Source organism: Dipodomys ordii, unplaced genomic scaffold (assembly GCF_000151885.1).
Source record: "Dipodomys ordii isolate 6190 unplaced genomic scaffold, Dord_2.0 Scaffold1, whole genome shotgun sequence".
In the NCBI taxonomy this organism is placed as follows: domain Eukaryota; kingdom Metazoa; phylum Chordata; class Mammalia; order Rodentia; family Heteromyidae; genus Dipodomys; species Dipodomys ordii.
The window spans coordinates 66,046,666-66,067,328 of record NW_012267217.1 but is presented as its reverse complement, the minus strand read 5'-3'; the positions used below and the strand labels follow the sequence as shown (position 1 = coordinate 66,067,328).

The following is a 20,663-nucleotide window of genomic DNA, read 5'->3' as shown; positions in this document are numbered from 1 at the left end:
AGGTCGTGAAGGCCAGGAGTTGGGCTGCCTGATCTTTGGGGGCTTCCTTCTGCAGCCCATGGTTTCCAGCATATGCATCCAGTCACCCCAGTTCCAGCCTCTGGCCCATAGCCTGTCCTGCCTGGGTACTGGTTCTCTTGGGACCTCCCTGTCTTCTGTGGAGTTTTCTTAACACAACCCAGGTATTCATGGCCCTCCTCATTTGCAGCCACGTGCTCCTGGTTCTCCTGAGCACTGCCCAGGGGTCTCCCGTGTTTAGGAATCTCCTTACCCCGGCCCTGAGTTTTCTGCTGGTGTCTGGGCATGCGCCCCCCTCTGACCAAGACCCTTAGCGGTGTGCCCACCCACTCACCTACCTCCTTCCTTCTCTCCACTTTGCTCACTGCCTTGTTCTTCATGTGGAGAGTGGCTCTCAGACCCTCCCCAGCAGCTTCCTCCCCAATTCCTCCCCACTTCCTCCCTGTCTCCTCCCTAAGCTCTGAGGTTTTGCATAATGATGAAGAAAAATTAGCAAGCCAGAGTCCTTACTTCCCATGAGATGTCTGTGCAACTCTGGGCTCAGACCTCACTTCTCTGTGGGTCAGTTCTGTCATCTGGGGCCCATGGCACAATCCCAGAGTGCTTGCTTGGGTCTGTGAGTCAGCCATTCATCCCTCTGCCCACTCTGCCTTCTTCCAGTAGCAACGGGCCTCTACTAGGAAGCAGTGAATGGGGCAGCTAGCGGTGCTAGGATCTTCTGTTCGTTTATTTTTTTTCTCTTTGAACAAATACTGGGGCTTGAGATCAGGGTCTTGTGCTATCATTGTTTGTCTCCTTGGCTTAAGATTGTCACTCTTCCACTTGAGCCATTCCTCCACTTCCAGCTTTTTACTGATTAGTTGGAGATAAGAAACTCAGGGACTTTTCTGCCCAGCTAACTTTGAACCACAGTTCTCAGGTCTCAGCCTCCTGAGTAGCTAGGATAACAGACATTGGGACCCAACTAGTCTTCCATTCTTAACCATCTACATAATTGTATCTGGAGAAAATATGCTTGAGATGATTTTGTCCAACTGCAATCACAGAAATTTAGTTAGAAAGGCAGTTTTCCCGGAGAACCAAGTCTTCTGACTAAATTGCTTTGATTTAATTGAAAACCTTCATTGTCATGATTAATGGTTATTATATGCCCTGAATTCACAAATTTCCATCATCCAGAACTTCCCTTCTTTGTGTGTTAAAGAATAGCTTTGCAAAAATATGTTGTCTATAAATGAAATGATTGTTTTTATATAGACATTTTAAAATCCAGCACATTGCTAAGTGGCAAAACTAGGTTGAAAGCACTATGTACAATTATAACCCAGAAAAGTTAAAATGTACATGTTCATTTGCATAGATTTGCATATATTCATGCAGTAGTCCCCTTTCTGTTCCAGAACCCTGCCAAATAGGGCAGATCCAGATACATACAATGTGGCTTTCCTATACTTGCATATCTGTGGAACAAAGCTGAGTATACACATTAGGCACAGAAAAAGATAAATAGCAGTAACTAATAAGGCAGAATGAGCATACCCATGTATCATTATGCTTGTGTTTGGGGCCCTTATTAGTTCTTAAGTAAGAATTAAGCACAAGCACCGTGGTACTGCAGTAGTTGGTCTCATAATCAGGCTGGCTGCTAAGGAACTAACAGGCAGGCAGTGTATACAGCGTGGATATGCTGAACGGAGGGACGGTCCACGTCCCTATGAGCAGGTCCTTGCAGGGCTTGCATAGCACGAGATGTCTTCATGCTACTCTGAACGGCGCACGGCTGAAAACACAGCAACTGTTTATTTCTGGAATTTTGCACTTAATATTTTCAGACCATAGTTGACAGCAAGTCACTGAAACCAAAACCACAGAAAGAGAAGCTGTGTACTACTGTTTTCCAACACACTCTTAAATATGTGCTGGCACATGCATGGAAACATTCTGGAAGGGTCTGCCAGAGATCCCTGAGTCTGACGGCCCCGGGGCGGGGCGGGGGGTGAGGGGGTGCATGGTCACACTTCGCTTCATACCCTTCAGCATTGCCAGGAGCCTTTTGCTTCAATGGGTGTTATTTTAGAAAAAATAGAGGAGGAGGGAGGGAAGAAACACAATTTGGACTGATCTTTAAAACATTGTCTCCCTGCTTTTCGAGGTATCAGTGAATGTAACACCTTCAAAACATTGTTGGACATCGTCCTTCCATACAGCCGTGGGCAGCCAGGAAGGCGGTGGTGTGTGCGAGTTTCTGTCCTCACCTGAGGTCCCGGGGATCATGGGAACTGGGAGCTTTCCCAGTGTCTTCCTGGGGCACCTACCTGTAGCAGGCTCCTGGGCGCCTCTGAAAATGCAGCCGTCCCTGGAGGACTCTTTGCTTCGCCCTCCTGTTGCTGACCTCGGGTCTGGAGACCAGTCAGAGGCGGCCTCCCGGGTGTACCGTGAGGAATTCTCAAAGCCATAAAAATTCCTTTAAAAAATAATATAAGGTCAAGGGTGAATTTATTTTTATAATTGGATTACATTTATCTGATTGACTTTGATCAAAACCCTTCTTGCTTTTTCAAATCAAAGGCAAATGAAAAGAAAATATTGTCTTTTGAAACGTGACTCGTGATCAGTCCTCAGGATAAATTCCAGGCAGACACTCAAGGATAACTCAATAAATTAGGAGAAGTCACAAGCAATAAATACTCCCACATCCAGAATACCTAGTCTCAGCTCATTCTATCAGTACATACAGCTACCAAAGGGAGTTATTTGTGAAGTCAAATTTTAAGCTATTCAAAATGAAATATTTTCCCCTAAGTTAAAAATAATGTATGCGTATTTGAAGAAATCTGTCAGATGAGTTTAGAGAAGATAACTTAAATCCCTTACAATGCGTATAGACATAGATATTATGAATTTTTTTAGGAAATTTTATCCAAGTCTTTTCTCTCACATTTATGTTTGCACCTTTATGGATTCTTTCTTTAAATTCTAAAACTTAAACATTGGCTCTTCCCATGTCCTTAAAATGTTCTCACACATGTTTTTAGCCATTGCTTAGTGTTCAGTCACATAGACCCATGAGTTAAAGGATTGATGGTGGTTTCTTTAACATTTTCCAGGTTGATAAGAAGTGGTTCCTGTCTTGGTAATCCCTTTGTTTGTGCCCTCTGTGCTAGTGTGAGGTGGGGAAGCATCTGAGTCCAGCCAGCCACGTTTCCTGGGCTGTGAACTGGCTGTCGTGCACCTGTGTCCCTTCGTGCTGCTGTTCTTCCTTACACAATTACAGATCCCAAAGCTTTCTGACAGATTGGTGCAGTAATGACCTCCCAGGTTGTCATTTGTCTTTTATTTATTATAACTGGCCTACATAAAGCTAGAAAGGAGAAGGAAGCGAGAAGGGAAGGAAGGAAGAGAGGGAGGGAGGGAGGGAGGGAAGCAATCCAGTCTTGGGGCTGGTTGCCTAGTGTCTGCCCAGCGGTGCCCTTGCTGGTTGTGAGTCACAGCACCCTGGTCCAGTTTCAGCCTGCCATCTGGAGGAGGCTGGCATATACCTGTCATCCACGGTGGTTGTGGAGAGTAAAGAAGGTATTATATTTGGACCGACAAGTTTCCTGTTGAGATTATATGAATTTTCCGTGTATTTTTTCTGGGTTTTGTTTTGCTTTGTTTTGCTTTTGAGACAAAGTCTCACTGGGTAGTCCAAGTTGTGCTTGAATTCACGATCCTTTCATCTCAGCCTCCAGAGTGCTGGGATTACAGCTGCCGTACACAGTTTTTTTTTTCTATTTTGAATGATGTTTTCTGCAAATATTGTGTTCTCATGTATCTTAGTTGTACACTCTGTAATTTGTGTAATTAGTTGTACACTCTGTAATCTGTTCTCCAGCTCGCCCTGTGTCACACTTTCCCAGTGGCATCTGGGACTTTCCCGGGCATCTGGCCCTGCCCAGTGGGGACAAGTGACGCACCGACCCTCTGCCAAGCGCCTTCTCCACCTCTGTCTGCTGTCTCTTCCTGTTTTCCCAACACCCAGGAGTAGGGACTATCCTGGAGAAGGTGGCCCTGTGGCTGTATCCTTCGTACAGTATGCACTATTTAAAGCAGCAATTTTTGTCGAAAACTACAGCTTTAGAAACATAAGTTCAGTTGGTGGATGTGTCTATTGTTCATCAAGCAAACCTGGTCAAACATCATCAAACTCACCTGGTCCTGCTTCCTACCCCCGGGACTCGGCAGGAGCTGAATGCTTTCCGCAATGACTTGCGTGCGTTAGCTATCACCGCTGTAGCACATCACCGCGTACTTGGTGGCTCAGAGCGACAGAAATGTGTTTTTGCCTTGGTCTGGAAGTGAGAGCTCTGGTCAAGGTGCTGGCATGCTGGACACCTCTGGAAGCTTGGAGAGAAGCCATTCCTCGCCGCTTCTGGCCTCTGTCCTCCTCTGTGGGGGCCCTGACCCCTTGGCCTCTGACTTACAGGAAGGACTCTTGGGGACAGTATTTAGGGTACACTGAGATCATCCAGGATCATTTCTTGACTCTCACTTTACTCCCATCTTCAAAGATCCTTCTCCTGCTCCAGGGATGAGGATTCTGAATCCTTGGGGACCATCATTCAGCCTTCCACAACCCCACAGTCCTGTGAGAGGCTCTCTGTCCCCCTTTCCCTCCACGATGATGGACAAGTCTCCCCGAGTTTGAGTTTAGTCTAGGCCATGGGTCAGACCCATGCTTCTGCCCAGTGGGTGGAGAAATTTGCTAAGAAATTGCAGAAATTTGCTAAGAGTCCCAGAGTCTCTGGCAGGAAGGGGCCTTCAGAGCGTCCGTCGGCCTGGAAGGGTGCCCTTCCCGTGTCCATTTCTGCTCCCCATGGAGCACTGTGTGCTCCCCACCCACACCCCGGGACCCCAGCTCACAGTGGCCCCCACCCCGCCACCAGGCAGCCCTTGCCAGCCGCCCTGTTCCTCATGTGAACCTGTAGGTCTCCTTGCACCCGGGAGGGGTCTGCGGCAGGGCCTCGCTCAGGCCTTTGAGCCTGGGAAGCTTTGCATGGCTTCCTTGGGCTATTAGGAGGCAGGGCAGGAATTCCTGCTCCGGTCCCCACCATGCATCTTTCTCCCGCAGGTCCAGCAGCAGGAGTCTTGTCCTGAGGGCCTCCGGCATCAGAGGACAGTGGTCTTAGCTAGCTCTCACCAAACTCCTGAGGCCTTCTCTTCCCCCCAACTTCCTAGCATCTTTGTGCACAGTATAGTGATGGCTGTGTGTAGTGCAAAGGAAAGGGGAGACACAGAAAGAATGAGAAGTGAGGGAAGAAAAAAGAGGGAGAAAGGAGGGGGTAGCGTGAGGAAGATGGCTGTGCCTCATCTCCGTTACTTTATACGTGGCATCACCCAACCCTCAGAAATCGGGCACTGTGGCTAGCACCCTGCACATGACTGGCAGGGTGGACATGACGTCCGGGGGAGGACAGACCTTCTGAAGCACCAGCTGTGCAGAGCCAGGGCCAGTTCTCCAGGGAGAGGCCAGCTCTCCCTGCAGACTCGCAGGGGCATCCAGGAGAAGCCCCAGGAGGCTCGCCATCCGTCTCTTCGGAGCGGGGTGATCATGGCTGCACTCTTTCCCTTTATCTTCCAAGTACTGTGCAGGGCACCCAGACTGCTTTCAGGCTGAGAAGAAAGTCTCAGCAAGATGGATGGTCAGTCACAGAGAGGTGAGTTAGGGGCTCGCGTTTGTCAGGTTCTCAGTAATTCATGCTCGGTGACTGCCAGACAGCGGCTGCGGTCAGCGAGGACCCGAGAACACTTGTGCTGTTACTCACGTGGGAAGGTGGAGCACGCCTTTCCCTGCCTGCCGCGCTGGAGTGGGACATACATGAGGTCACAGCAAATACATCAAAGCAGGGACGAGAGCTCGAGGTGGGAGCGTCGCTCGCTCGGCCTTTGGGACAGGTGTGCAGCCTACATGACCTCCAATGGTTGATGTCAGTCATCACAGTAAATCAAATGAAGATCCTCCAGCAGCTCGAGCTCTGGTCATGGATCCAGGCTCCAGGTCTTGATGAAAGACGCAGAGGCTCCGGGGCCAGCCAGTGTCCACTCCACACACACCTTGGCTGGGTCTCTCTGTGCCATAGCCTTGCGAGCACCAAGCCCGCTCCCCTGAAGTGCTGGAACTGTGATGTCTCAGCAGCCAGGGGCTGTATCCCCCGCCCCCCTGCATGCCAGCTACTCCGGGGCCTCACTGGGACACCAGGGGTGTGGAGGGCCTCGGGTCCAGGCAGCTCTGCTGCAGGTGTGATGGGAGCCGGGGTGGCCAGAGGTAGGGCCGTGTCCTTGAAGGCCCCACAGCGCGGTGGCCTGCAGTTAGCTTGCGGAACTGGGTTTTACACACAGGCCTTTGGGTCTGTATACGCAGAGTCTGGGTGTCTGTGCTACACCACAATGTAGGCATTGCCTGGGACAGAAAGGTGTTGTGTATTCGTGGTTGTAAATAGGAATATTCACCGGATCCTGATCTTCAGTGCTTGCCTTTAGGCCCTAAAGTTGCTCTTTTCTGTAACTCTTTTTGGACTGGAGTTTGAATTCAGGGCCTTGCATTTGCTAGGCAGGCATTCCATGACCGAGCTTCCTGTTAACGCACCCTTGCTCATGCTTGTAAAACATGGGTCAAGATCCATGCTGTCCCTAAACTGCTTTGTGAAATGCAACTCCTTTGCACAACTACTTAAAAATAACTTTTAAATTTGAAAAGGAAAAGATTCCCTGCTTTCAAAAGCACCTCACACAAAGTGAGTTTAAAATAGAGATGACTGCATAGCACACCCCTTGGCTCTTCTCTTCCCTGGACCGCTTTCCCACGCTGTCTGGATCTGGGATTAGGAAGGGTGTGACAGGGAAGGTGATGCTGTCTCTGAACTGGCCTTTGCTCCTTTCCAAAGTGGCCTTGCTCTGGCCCGGGGACTATGTTTTCTACACAAATAGATGTTTGGGATAGGAATATGAAAACAAAGTCTATATACCATTTTCTCAACAGGTGAGAAATCAAAATAGGTTTCATTTAATAAAATGTTACAGGCTGGGGCATGCGTGGCTCAAGTGGTAGAGCACTTCACCTAGCAAGTGTGAGCCATGAGTCAGTTCAAACCCCAGGACTGCCCAAAAGAAATGAATTCATGAACTAATTGAATTTTTAAAGAGCAGGCTAGGCTGGCTGGAGCAGTTCCTATCCATGCCGTCACAAACAGAATTCCACATAACACTTTCCAGCCAAATCGGAAGCTTTGTAGCTGCCGATGTCTGCGGACAAGTACAAACGTCACTAGGTGAATCGGACCGCAGGGTACCCACTGAGAGATCACTTGCCTGTGTGCATGGCACCTTCTCTCTTTTAAGAATGGGTGAAAATGGGTGTCACACACACACACACAATCCTTGCTTTTCCAAGGAGACCCTTGTAATTAAGTCCATGTGCTGCCCGTAGGCTTTATGGAGTGTCAGCGAATTTATAGGCAGCAAGCGACACCTTGAGAAGCTTCCGTGCAGTGGCATAAGCTGCTTGCTCGCGAATCCAGAGTAAATTTATGGGCCCGCTGACGTTAATGGAGGTGTCTGGGTGACTGGGAGGGACTGGCCGGAACCCCCCCCCCATCCATATATTTTTTATACTTGATGAAACACAGATAAATCTCTGCCCGGCAAGTCTGAAGTGGTGAGGCCCACAGAGGGTCCGCGTCAGACCTGGGGAAGAAATTTATCATTGGAGTAGTTCTGCTTTCTAAATCACTGCAACTCCAGCGCTGGCCATTTTCACATTTGTGCAAGAATCTTTGACAATATGCATAAATTCTTACTAGGCCCTAACTTTACCAAATGCCCTGTGTCTCCCATTTCTTCAAAAAATTTAAGGCACCACGTTCTCCCTCCCAAACCTCCTCAAACAAAAGAGTAATAAAGCAGTTTGCCATATCAGATAGATTTTATTAAGAAAGGAGCACTGTCTCTCCCCACCCTGCCCCACGCATTCGTCCCACAAAGCCTGCAGAGATCCGAGAGCTCAGAGGGAGCTCAGAGCTTGTCTGACAGGCACACACTGCTTCCCCCAGCACCCAGTGGGTAAGCCTGTGGGCGCCTTGGTCCATGCTGAGCTCCTTCATCCCCCTTCCAATCCTGTTTTCCTTTTACATCTAGTCTCCCACCTGCTCCTTTCTCCCGCATGAAGGCATATGTGTAGCCTTATTTATCAGAGCCTACGCAGAGGGCATGCTTCCCTCGGCTGGTCAGCTGAGCTGAGCTGTGAGCTGTATGGAGACTCAGTGGTAGAGGCCAATCTGGCAAATTCTAGAGCCACTCTGCCCTACCTGGGAAAGGCCTGCTCAGCCATTTCCTCATCTGCAAATTGTCAGCAATAATAATAATACCCAGACCACGTGGCAGCTGGAAGGGTTCAATAAGACAGTGCTACCAAGTTCTTGCTAGTAGGTGAATGTCATTATGAAGGGAAGACCTTCTCTGAAAAACAAACGAAAAGCAAAAAGGGTGGGGGACACGGCTCAAATAGCAGAGCACCCTGCCTAGCAAACATGAGGCCCTAAGTCTAAACCCCAGTTCCAAAACGCTGAAGTGTAAATTATAGTCATCAGTTTTTGTTTCGATCAATTTCCAATATGTCTGTGCTCCCATCATTTTCTCTGGTTCATTCAGTTATTTCAAAATGCTCTTTTACATTTCCAAGTGGTTCAAGTGCTTAGGTCATTAATGGTAGGACATGAATGCTGTATACGTCAAAGAACTTTGACCACTTCTGCTCATGCAGAAAACCAAGCATCCGTTCTTCATTCTCTAATATATTTTATTATCTGTGAGTAGTTGTACAAAGGAGTTGCTATTCAACAGAGCAGTTTATGAATACAATGTGTCTTGATGAATGTCACTCGTTCCTTACTTAAAAAATTAATAAACAAGCCAGGCAGTGGCTCATGCCTATAATCCTTGTTCCTCAGGGAGCTGAAATCAGGATCACAGTTTAAAGCCATTCTAGGCAGAAAAATCTGTGATACTCCTATGTCCAATTAGCCAGCAAAGGTCCAGAAGTGGAGCTGTGGCTCAAATACTAGAGTATCTGCCCAGCCTTGAATGGAAAACGCCAAGCAAGAACACAAGGCCGAGCTCAAGCCTCAGTATTAATGAGAGAGGGGGAGAGGAAGGGAGAAAGGGAGGAAAAGTGGGCAGGAAGAAGGAAGGGAGGAAGGAAGGAAGGAAGGAAGGAAGGAAGGAAGGAAGGAAGGAAGGAAGGGAGGAAGGAAGAGAAAAAAGTAATTTTGGCATAATAAAATATAAATTGAGCAGGGAAGGATTGTTTATGTCTTCAGTTCATGGATTCTTGTGAGATTCTTGTGAGTACCTAATACTGAGTAAACAGGTTCAGATGGATTGGTGAATGAATGGAAAATCAAGAATTCTTTCTTTTAACAAGAAAGCTACACCTTATGGAGAAGCATGTCTCGAAGAATAACAGGAATGATTTTGTCCTTGATAGTAATTGAACCTGAACCCCAGTAGGAATGGGTGTTAATGTTTATATGAAAGGAGAAATAACAGGAATTAATAGTCTAAAGAACGTAGAGGAATATGTCTTTTAAAGCAATGGTGGTTTAACCATGAAAGGGAAATCTCAGAGCAATGTCAAGATGTCAAAGGCCCGTGAACAAAAGCTGCTTCAATAAATGGGACTTTGCCTTGCTTCTGGTTAAATGGAAAGATGACGGATCTGCTTTAAGTGATTTATCGAGATAACACAATTTCAATTAAAATCCCAACAGGATTATTTATTGAACCTGAAAATATAATTATCAAAGTCATTAGGATTAAAATAAGAAAATAAGAACAATAGGAAGGACAAATGACATTGTATTTTAAGTATATTATAAAGAAAAATAAGGTAAGTGCTTTTATTAATGTAAAAGCACAGATGTAGATCAATGAAACAAAGTAGATAACCCAGGAGCTGACAAAAATAGAATTAAGTGCTGTGTGATAAATGAAGTGAAGAGAAAAGTAATAATCTCAAAAAAAAAAGTACAATTGCACCAACTAATTGGTATAATTGTCAAGGCCAAAAAGTAGAGAAAGCAGAATAGAGAAGTGAAGAGGAGCCAGAAATTTCTTAACTATTGGAGCCAAAGTATTTAAAAATAAAATTAGACTAACTCTGCTGCAGAAAAAAATGATAAGGTCTATTTAATAATCAATCTCTAAAACTTCTAAAATATAAGAAGAAACAAGCAAATATGAAATTGTGGTTACTATAAATGCTTACTTTCTTATTTATTTAATTAGATACATAATTCCCATTTGCCCTGGCTGGAAAGCCAATACTGAAATGAACAAAAGGTATGAGCAGAGCTGGGCACTGGTAGCTCATACCCATAATCCTAGCCACTCAGGAAGTCAGCCGGGCTCCCAAGGATGGAGGTTCAAGGCCAGCCCCAGGCAGGATAAATCTGCAAGACTCCATCTTCAAAATTAAGCAGCAAAAAGCTTGGCTGGAGACATGGCATGAGTAGTAGAGCACCATCAAGTGAAAGGGAGCCCTGCGTTTGAGTCCCAGCACCACCAAACAGAGACAGCGAGTGACGCAGCCTTCCTTCCTCCCACATGCCAGCCAGCCTGGCCCGGGCGAGCTCCTCACCTGCCTGAAGAGGGAATGTCCAGACGTGAGCACATGCTGTTGTGTCCTCTTTTCTGGCAGTCAAAGTGGGCGACAGAGCCCAGCCATCGCCATCATCCCACGGAGAAGCTGTTTGCAGGGGAGGGTGTGTGTAACATGTAATGCACATTCACCTGGACAGTATCTCTTGCCCAGGGTATCTGTAGTCAAGAACAGCTGCCGCTGTTAACAGCGATGCTTGCAGGTATGGCCGAAGTGTCTGGAATGAGACTGAGTGGCAGTGGGGAGCGGGTCTAGACAGGCCAGGCCCACCCCACCCCTTCCCCTGTGAAGGGCAGAGGCTCTCTGTCCCCCATGCCTGTCTCTGCCCCCACAGAGCTGGGCTGGAAATCTCAGGCACAAAAGGAACTGGCAAAAGCCCTAAGGGGGTCGTGTGGGTGCCAGGCAAGCCCTCCTTGTATGAAATAACCCCCCTCCGTGGGCACGAGGCGTGAGAAGCCCGCTGCCCTGGCTGGCGCTGGCTGGGCCTGGGTTCCTGGTGCCTGGCAGGGGCGCTTTTCTGAGGCCGAGGCAGGCGCAAGGCGGACACCGCATCTGTACCGTGTTGGCCGGAGAGTGCAAGGCGGGTCCTGAGGCTGCAGACATGGACAGAGACCGAGCGGACGGCCGAGTGAGAACAGGTGGAGATGAGAGCTGGAACAATGGGGTCGCTTGGCACAGCCGAGCCCTGGGGAGGCCCATTAGAGGGAAGTGGGGCACCAGAGCCTGGGCCGGCCCAGTGGCAGGGTGTTGGAGGCCCTGACCCTAGACGAGGTAACCAGGAGGCGGCAGAAAAGGCCGAGGGAGTGCAGAGCTGGAGCTGAGGGGCCGAGCGAGGCCTGGTCACGCGGGAGGCAGAAATGAGGCTCCAACAGGGACAGCTCCTGCCTTCACTCCGTCCTTCTCCCCTCCCTCCCCTCCTCTCCTCCCATCTTTCCTTCTTTTCTTTCTCTCTTTCTCTTTCCTTCCTTCCTTGCTCTCTCTCTACCTTCCTCCTTTCCTTTCCTTCCTTCCTGTGTTTCCTTCTTCCTCCCTCTGTCTCTTCCTCCCTTTTCCTTCCTTCCCTCTCATTTTCCCTTCTTTCTTTCCTTCCTTGCTCCCTCTGTCCCTTCCTTCCTTCCTTCCTGTTTTTCCTTTTTCCTTCTTTCTTCCTCCCTCTCTTCTTCCCTCCTCTCCCTCCTTTTCTCTCCATTTTCCTCCTTCCTTTCCTCTTCTCCTCTCTCTTGTCTTTCTTCCCCCTGCCCCCTCCCTCCTCTCTCTCTCTCCCCCCCCTCACGTGCATGCACATGTGCACACACACATACATAATATTCTAGGGATAGTCTGGACTTCGTGATAAGGAAGTATCATTTGTGATTGTTTTTTAAGTATCAATCTCTAAAATGCACTGGGTAATACAAGTTTTTCTCAGTAGGTTTTAGGGAGTCGAAGAGTCATTTGAAGTCTTATCTGTTGGTTTCATACAAATTTAATATTGTTCCAAACAGCTGTGCGTTTCCTCTAAGAAGTGTCGTCCCATGAGACGTGCCCGCGCGTGCCGGTGCGCGCTCGCCGCTCACGCGTGAGGCACACTAACATGTCCGCGTCTCAGACTGGTGTCTCCAGGCCCCGGCCCAGCTTCCCGCAGCCTCCACTCCTCCTCGCTCAGCAATTTGAGAACTGGGTGGGAAGTGGGGGGGGGGATTCTGTAATGACATTCTGGCACACACTAAATCAGAAAAATGGTGCAAGTTTGGAGATAATTGGGTGGCTGTGGAATTATAATCGAGGGAAAGCTGTAATTGGAATAATTATTAGGCACAAAGGCAGCATGTTTAACATGTAGTAATTGTGCAGAGGATTTTGCATTGAAATGTGTTTTAAATAGAAAAGAGCCGAACATCGATTGAATCACTCTGCAGGCTGCAAAGAGAAGCTGCAGTTATCCCGCCAGAACACCTCGGGGTCCCCCTTCATCCCCACCCAGAGGTCCCCACCTCAGCACGAGCTTTGGTTGTGCGGTAAGAGGGAAATTATAACCAGACTCTGCTCAGGAGGCTGAGATCTGAGGATCTTGGTTAGAAGCCAGCTCTGGCAGGGAAGTCCATACACTCTCACCCCCCACTAACCACCAAAAAGCTGAAAGCAGAACTCAAGTGGTAGAATACTAACCTTGAGTGAAAAGCCTCAGGGACCATGCCCAGGCCCTGAGTTCAAGCCCCGGCACCCGCACACAAAAAAAACAAATACATAAAATAAAGAGGGAAGTTACTCTATTTGGTTAAAAAAATAATTCATACAGCGTGGTTGGGGAGGACTCTCTGACACTTGGACATTGAAGTAATACGTGAAGGCAAGTGCATTCGACCGCTCAAATATTTAATTTCTCTAATCAGGGCGAAGCCTTGGAGGAGGGGCTGGAGATAGAAGGGGCTCCCCAGGGTGAGCGTGGTGGATCTAAACTCACAAAGAGAAGGTGGTGAAGACAGACAGGGCCGGGGAGGAGGGTGACAGGAGTGTCATTGGAAGGGGTACCATTAAGCCGAAGAACTACATCATTAATGTCCAAGACAAAAACAGGACAAACCCAGCAGAACACTCGGTGAACGGAGTGATAAAGGAAGTAGGAAACGGGAAATCAGTCATAGGGAGGAATGATCTAGAAGGGGGAGAATGACCGAAGGGGTGAGTCTGGTCAGGAAGCGTTCATCTCTTAGGTGGACACGTTCAGTTGTAATCCCCTGGTACAACCTTTTGAGGTTCAGGAAACAAATAAATTAGAGAAGAAAACAGGGAAATCGAATGACAGAATCATTTACGGGGTGAAGGGGACACTGGTGTTAACCCGGGGCCTCCGGTCCTAGGCTGCGTAGACGGTGACATCACAGGCTGACACCCAGGGGTCTCGGACAGCATCATGGAAAGCTAGCTCATCGCCCGGGCAGAGGCGCAGAGCAATCACACAGAAACAGAGTAGGAAGATAGAATCCCACAGGGTGTGCAGGCAGACTGACACGGGTACCCAAGGAGAGGACCAAAGCAGGCTGCAAGCTCTGGTCTGTGCGGCTCTGGTCGTGTGTAACTTGGAGACATTTGTGCTGGGCCCCCTGGTGCGGGCAGGCAGCAGTGGGGCTGCAGCTGGATAGCAGTGAGGAAAAGCCCCAAGACCCAGCTCTGAACCCCCAGTGTCACACCAGGGCACTCCACAGAGAAGGCTGTGGGGGAGGGAGGCCAGCCTGCCAAGCCTGCCACCAGACATTGATCAGCTGCCCGTAGGTCCCCTACGTGGCGGGCACCATAAAAGGCAAGGGAGAGCACCGAGAAGCCAGGGTGAGCCGGGAGGAAGCGGGGGGGGGCTGCCAGGGGCCTGGCTGTGGAAAGCCAAGAGAGCATGCCTTTACAGGGAAGGGGTCACAGACCTCTGATTCCCACAAAAGGCAGAGCCCGAGCTTGGTGCTGAACTCTGTACCTGGGTGCTGGGTCCACCATAACTGAGTCCTTTAGCCTAGGCAGGGCTGCAGCAATGAAATCTCCTCTCAGTTCCCGTGGTTGGCACCCCAGGCGCCCTCTCCTTGAGCATCACCTCTGTGGCTGGCCATGTCCAGACTTCTCCTCCAGTGGCGTGGGCGAGGGCTGCCCATGGTGACCGGCATCTTAAATAAGGGTCTGTAAAGACCCTCTTCCCAAGCAAGGTCAGAACCCGAGCTGCCAAGGTCACAACTTAAGATACGAATCGGAAGAGTGACCGGTGTCTTTTAACCCTCAGCTCCTGGGAGACCTGTTCCCCTGGGGTGCTGTTTGTGGACCGCTGCTCCTCACCTCGCAGGGAAGCAGAGATGAGGGAGCCGTGGGAGCCAGGCTGAGATCTAAGGGCGGGAGAGGGAGCGTGTGCGCGGAGGGAGGCAGCGCAGCATCCCGATGCCGGAGGAAGGAGCTGGGGAGGCCAGGCAGGAAGAGGAAAGGCTTGAAGGGGAGTGAGACTCGGGGAAACATGGACCAAAATGACCCAAAACCAGACCCTTTGTCAGTGGGGAGAGACTGGATAGTCGTGGGGCCCTGACGGCTCCCAGGCCATGGTGGCTGAGACCTCAGACACCGCAGCTGTGGTGGCCTCGGGCTGACGTGCAGCTTTTGGCCGTCCCCATTGTTTGAATAACACTGCTGCTCCGAGTCAGCCCTGAGTGTGGTGGAGGGCCCGGCATGCACTCGGCCTGGGGGACCCAGGCTCCTTGGGTGGTGGCCACAGGTGTGATGCCCTGGGGAAGGGTGGCCCCTGCCCAGGATGGAGCTGGGACTCAGGGATCCGATTCCACAGGAAGCAGGTGCTTAGGTCTCCACCCTTCCTCAGAAGCACCGTCTTCCTGACACCGTGTCATTTGGGGTCCTGTGAAGCCCCAGGCGGGCGTCTCCTGCAGTCAGGGCTGTCAGACCCCAGCTGTTCATGCCAGAAACCCTTGAGGAGCCAAAATAACATTTTGTGTTCCCCCCTACACCTTGATGATCAGACATCTGCACCCTGCAGCTCCGGCGCCTCCCACAGGGAGCTGAGCCAAGGCCCGTGACACTCAGCCCTCTGCCAGCCGCACAGTGAGCGGCCCCAGCCCTGTCTGCGGGGGGAGAGCAGGGGAAGCTCCATCCTCTGTGGGCACAGAGGTCCCCAGCCACGCAGGAGGGGGAGCAGAGAGGGCGGTGGGAGTCTGTGTGTATATATGTCTGTCTGTCTGTCTCTGTCGATGAGCATGCACCATCATCTTTTACACAGAAGGCATTTTAAATGTGCCACTGTTGTACTGGTATTTGGGGAGTTTTTTAAATATATGTTTAAGTACCCAACACCAGTTTTCAGACTCTTAAGAGTAATCCAGTCAGGCGTCTGTAGCTCACACCTATAATCTTGGCTACCCAGGAGACTGGGATCTAAGAATCATAGTTCCAAGCCAGCCCAGACAGGAAAGCCCATGAGACTCTTACCTCCAATTAACTATCAAAAAACTGGATGTGGTGCTGTGGCTCAAAGTGTTAGAACACTAGCCTTGAGCAAAAGCGCTCAGGGACAACACCTGGGCTCCTGTTCAAGCCCCACAACTGATTAAAAAAAAAAAAAAGAATTCAATCTCAGCTTATGTAAAATGAGTTATATAAACTTATACAAAATAAAACAAGCAGATATGCTCACTTACCTATGAAAAGGCAGTGCACTTAATATTTTATAGGAGTATGAAAATAGAATATTAAACCAGTAGAAAAATGGATACGTTTCAATAAGAACCCCATGTTCAAATTATATGTAACTTTCCAGGTGGTTTTTGTTTCTCTGGAAGTACTAGGGGTTGAAATTAGGGCCTAAGAGTTGCTCGGCAGGCTCTTTACCACTTGAGCCATACCTCCAGCTCTTTTTCCATTGGTTATTTTCAAGGTAACATTTCATTTTATGGGTTGTGATCTTCCTACTTTCCAGAGTCATGGAGGGCAGGCATGCCCCACTGCGTCCAGCCACGTCTTCTCTGTCTCTGGGGTCACAGGTGTTCACCACCACACCCCCTCTTACAACAAGTCTCTCAGATGAGATCCCCAGTCCTCAAACCTCCCAAATAAGTAGGATTACAGATTTGATCCACCAGGCTCAGCTTTAGGGGTTTGTGGGGGTTGGGGGTGTTTTGAAGTGTGGAGGTGGTACTGAGTTTTGAATTCGGGCCTCATACTTGCTAGAACAGTGCTATACCACCTGAGTCCGCCATCATCCCTAAGCCCATTTCATTGTTGTTGATGATAGTGGCGATTTTCATAATAGGGTCTTGTGTACTTGTTAATATAATGCACTACATTTGTGCTTCTGTCTTCATTTGTAACTAAAGCAAAGGTCATCTCAACATGAAATAAAAGGAGAAGAGGAGGAAGAAAAGGACAGTCTGTCTTAAAGAGAGATGTTTCTTCTCAAATTAAGCAGTCCTGGAGGAAGGGTACCTGCTGCTGAATGCCCCCCACCCTGCCCCTGGAGACGTGGCGTCCAGCCCCCCTCACAGGGAGCCCCGTCCCAGCACCCACCTCCTCTGTGAGGGGTCTGCAGAGAACTTGCGTCCTCTTGTCTTGATGTGTCTTCTTTCCCTCCACAGGAACTTGACCGGCACATTTCCTGACTACCCTGAACCCGAAGAAGGAGGCTCAGCTATTATCTTTTCTGACAAGACCCCAGAACAGGTACGAGTGAGACTGAGAAGTAGAATGTCAATGTCTCATAATCACATTTCTTTAGACTTTAACGCTAACAGGCTCGTGGTGTTTTTTAGGCCTTGGTTATTTTTCTACTGTCATGTACATGGACGCATTCTATGGCGTATCTCAGTACATGATTCTTTCAAGTTTCTTTGAAAATGAATGTATCCTTCTTCCTGCCCAGGCTTTGAAAAGGATACGCTGATTATAAAGCTCATTCCCTTGGTAAATTCTAAGCAGCTGCCCTCCAGGACTCATTACCTCCTAGTTCCTGCCCATCTTTCCATCATTCTCCTTGTCCCTCCCAGCACTGGTGTGACTCCAGCCGTCCACTTACCTGTCCCTCTAAGTCTCACCTTCAGCACCTTTGTACATGGTCTACTCTTCCCTTGCTCTAGGGTGTCTCTATCAGAACTAGTGGCTAACGTTTCCTTGAAAATGCGAGCTGCAATCAGATAAAAACCAGGAAGGGAGTTATATTGTGAAAGTGTTAATTATATCACTTCAAAATATGAGTTTCCATCCTAGGAAACTTAACAAGAAATTTTATTGACAAATTAAGTGATTGTACAGAAGTAGCTGTCAAAACTTTACTGAAGAAAAGGAAAAAAAGATTGGGTCAAATAGAATAATGGATCATTTTTCTGGATAGAAAGACTCAATTAAGCACAAAAACATATTATCTTCCTAGTACTCCCTGAAGTAAATGCAGTTCAATCAAAATAATTTAATCATGGTAGTCATAATAATAAAATCATAACAATCAAAGTAATTTTTGTATTAACAAATTTATTTTCAAGTTTATCTAGAAAAATCTATTGAAATATCCAAAACGCTCTCTTTAATAACTATAATGATGGAGGATTTGTGTTATAGATACAACTCTAATTTTTTAAAGTAATTAAACACCACAGTTTTGGAATAGCAACAACAAAAATAACAGGTAACATGTATGGAGCAAATATTCCATGCCAAGTACCTGCAAAACACCTTATGCAAATTAACTTATGAAGATCAAGCAGTTTGGTAGTGAGCTACCCAAATAGGCTGGCTTTAGAATACTGCATCTGAAACTGATTCTAATGTAAACTGGAGCTCAGTAATACAGTGTCATTTTGTGGAAGTCGAGAAGGCTGCAGCTGAGCAGGTCTGTAATCCCAGCTACTGAGGAGACAGAGGGAGGCCAGCCTAGAGAGTTAGCGACACCCTATCACAACAGTGAAATTAAAACAGAAGGTCTAGGCTTGGTCTCAGTGATAGTGTATCCCGAGAAATAATGAAACTCTAGGTTCAAGCTTCAACCCCAGAACTTCCAAAAAAATGGAGGGAATTATGGACTATTAAACAATGGACCATTAAGTAGTATCAGGCTTACCAGCTCACCCTTGGCAAAATCAAGGAAATTTATTTACTCTCTTAACAAACAACAAAATAATATTCAGAGCCAATCGATGGTGGTTTGCACCTGTAACTCTAACTACTAAGGAGGCTGACATCTGAGGATAACAGTTCAAAATCAACCCCAGGCAAGAAAATCCATGACACTCATCTCCAATTAACCACCAAAACAAAAGAGCCAGAAGTGAAGTTGTGGTACAAGTGGTAGAGTGCTAGCCTTGAATAAAAACATAAATAAATTATAAGCTCAGGGATAGCACCAAGACCCTAATTTCAAACTCCAGGACCAGCACAGAAATAACAATAATAATAATCATTTTCATAGTCACTAAATATTTACATGTAAAAATATTAGACCAAAAGGCAGAATAAATTATTGGAATATTTAAGAATCAGAGGGTAGAAAATCATTTTAGAGACAGACATCAGGGGCAGAAATCATTGAGAAAAGATACTGGTATGTCTGAGTACATAAAACCCAAATAGCAAAAATAAATAAGTGAAGTGAAAGTCACTTGATAAATTCAGGAGATCACTGGGCATATCAGATGTGAGAACAAATTGCCATTCATATTTAACCCAGTCTTAGAAAACAGAACAATCTGAACTAACATTCCTGTAGAAAAGAATCAGAATAGGAAAAGAATTTGTCATCTTTAATTAGCATATGTTAATTGTACAAAGGCTTTTTATTGTGACATTTCCATACACGCATATAGTGTATTTTAAATTATTGTTAAGTTTACTAGCAAAGTCATTTCAACATAAAGTAATTTTACTGTGCCTGTTTACCTAGGCAATTGGTACAAATTTTAAATCAGCTCAATGACGAATTGATGATCACATGGCAAAAGTCACTGTCCTACCTTCTGCAGAATTAGCCGAAATTAGCAGAACACTCTGTATAGGACACAGAGAGTCGATGCTTTAATGTGGCTTCCCTTTGACTCAGGAATGCTATTTGAGGAATTTAAACTGAAGCACATAATAAGACAAATTGCCACAGACTAGAGGTCAGTAGTCAGCATTTTAGTCTGTGGAGTGCACCTTCTGTGCCAGATCTATCCAGCTCTGCCATGCCCCCCGCGTGTGGCCACAGACAGTGGAGAAGTGGGCAGGCGGGCCTGGGTTCCAGCCAAGATAGGTTTCAAAAGCAGGCAGCCGGCCAAGTTTGTCCCACGCACACAGCTTGCGTCCCCCACCCCGCCATACATTTTCAAAGCAGCTCATGGCCTCTCCCCTTCATACAACCCTACCCAGAAGACCCGACTAGTTCTCAGACAAGGAACCAAATGCATGAAGCTCTGGGCAGCAGGAAAACCCAGGCTGGCGCCCTTCCCTTCCCCACCCCTCCACCTACCATGTCCCACATCCCGTGACCCGTGTGAGTCCAGGGGTCATGCCCAGGGCTCCTTTTTAGCCAGAAGTTATCTTGCTCCCCTTCCCTGCCAGAATCAGCGCCCACTCCCCCCTCCAACACACACACCTCACCCCACTACCCTTCCCCCTGCCTCTCTGTCAACTCTGTGGTTCAGTCCGTTCAGCCAGCCCTGCCCCAAGGATCTGTCATCTTCCTGGTCCTATCACTGGATTATTAGGCACAAGTTATGTCTTGAAAGTCAGACCAGGGCAAGCAGCCAAACTCCCTTGTGATCGTTTAGAAAGGTAGCAATTATAGGCTTAAGAATGTCGGTGGAATGTCTGAGTTGTCCACAAGCAGCATTAAGAGGGGGCGTTAACTCCAAGCAAGCTACAAACAAAGCCAGGATTATTTGCTTAATGCCTTGTGATAGAAAGGGGCCCACAGAACAGCTTAATTGTTTTTCCCCACTTGGTAGTATTGGGGATTAAACTCTGGGCCTCAGGCTTGCCAGGCAGGTTCTCCACTGATGAGCCGCACCTCTAACTCCTTTACACTGGTTATTTTGAGACAGGGTCTCACTTTTTGCCAAGAGCCATGCCTACATTATGATCCACCGGCTCTTTCCATGATAGCTGGGATCACTAGTGCACCACCACATGCAGATCTTCCATTCAGACAGAGTCTTGTGGACTTTCCTGCCTGGGCTGGCTGGAATTTCAGACCCCCCCCAATCTTATTCTCCTGTGTAACTGGAATGACAGGGCAACACTATATTCCAGTTACAACTTGGGACCGGAGGGGGTGCTTCTTTACAAGCATACCTATACTGCCCTGGAACTGCAGTCATCCGAATCTAACGTCCCACAGTTCTGAGACTACGAGCATCACACACACACACACACACACACACACACACACACACACACACACAGTTGAGCAACTTGATAGTAAAAGGCAGCGACCCGCATCCCACCGCAACCCCCACAGCCCCACCCCCACCCC

The 20,663-nt window shown here is 47.9% G+C and overlaps 1 protein-coding gene across 1 annotated transcript in view; it reads left to right on the top strand.

Moving 5' to 3' along the window:
- Positions 1–20,663, top strand: part of Iqca1 (IQ motif containing with AAA domain 1) — a 126,168-nt gene that overhangs the window by 23,122 nt on the left and 82,383 nt on the right. Inside the window, exon 6 of the mRNA XM_013023535.1 lies at positions 16,801–16,885. Within this exon, the coding sequence (XP_012878989.1) occupies positions 16,801–16,885 (85 nt within the window). The remainder of the gene's footprint in view (positions 1–16,800; positions 16,886–20,663) is intronic.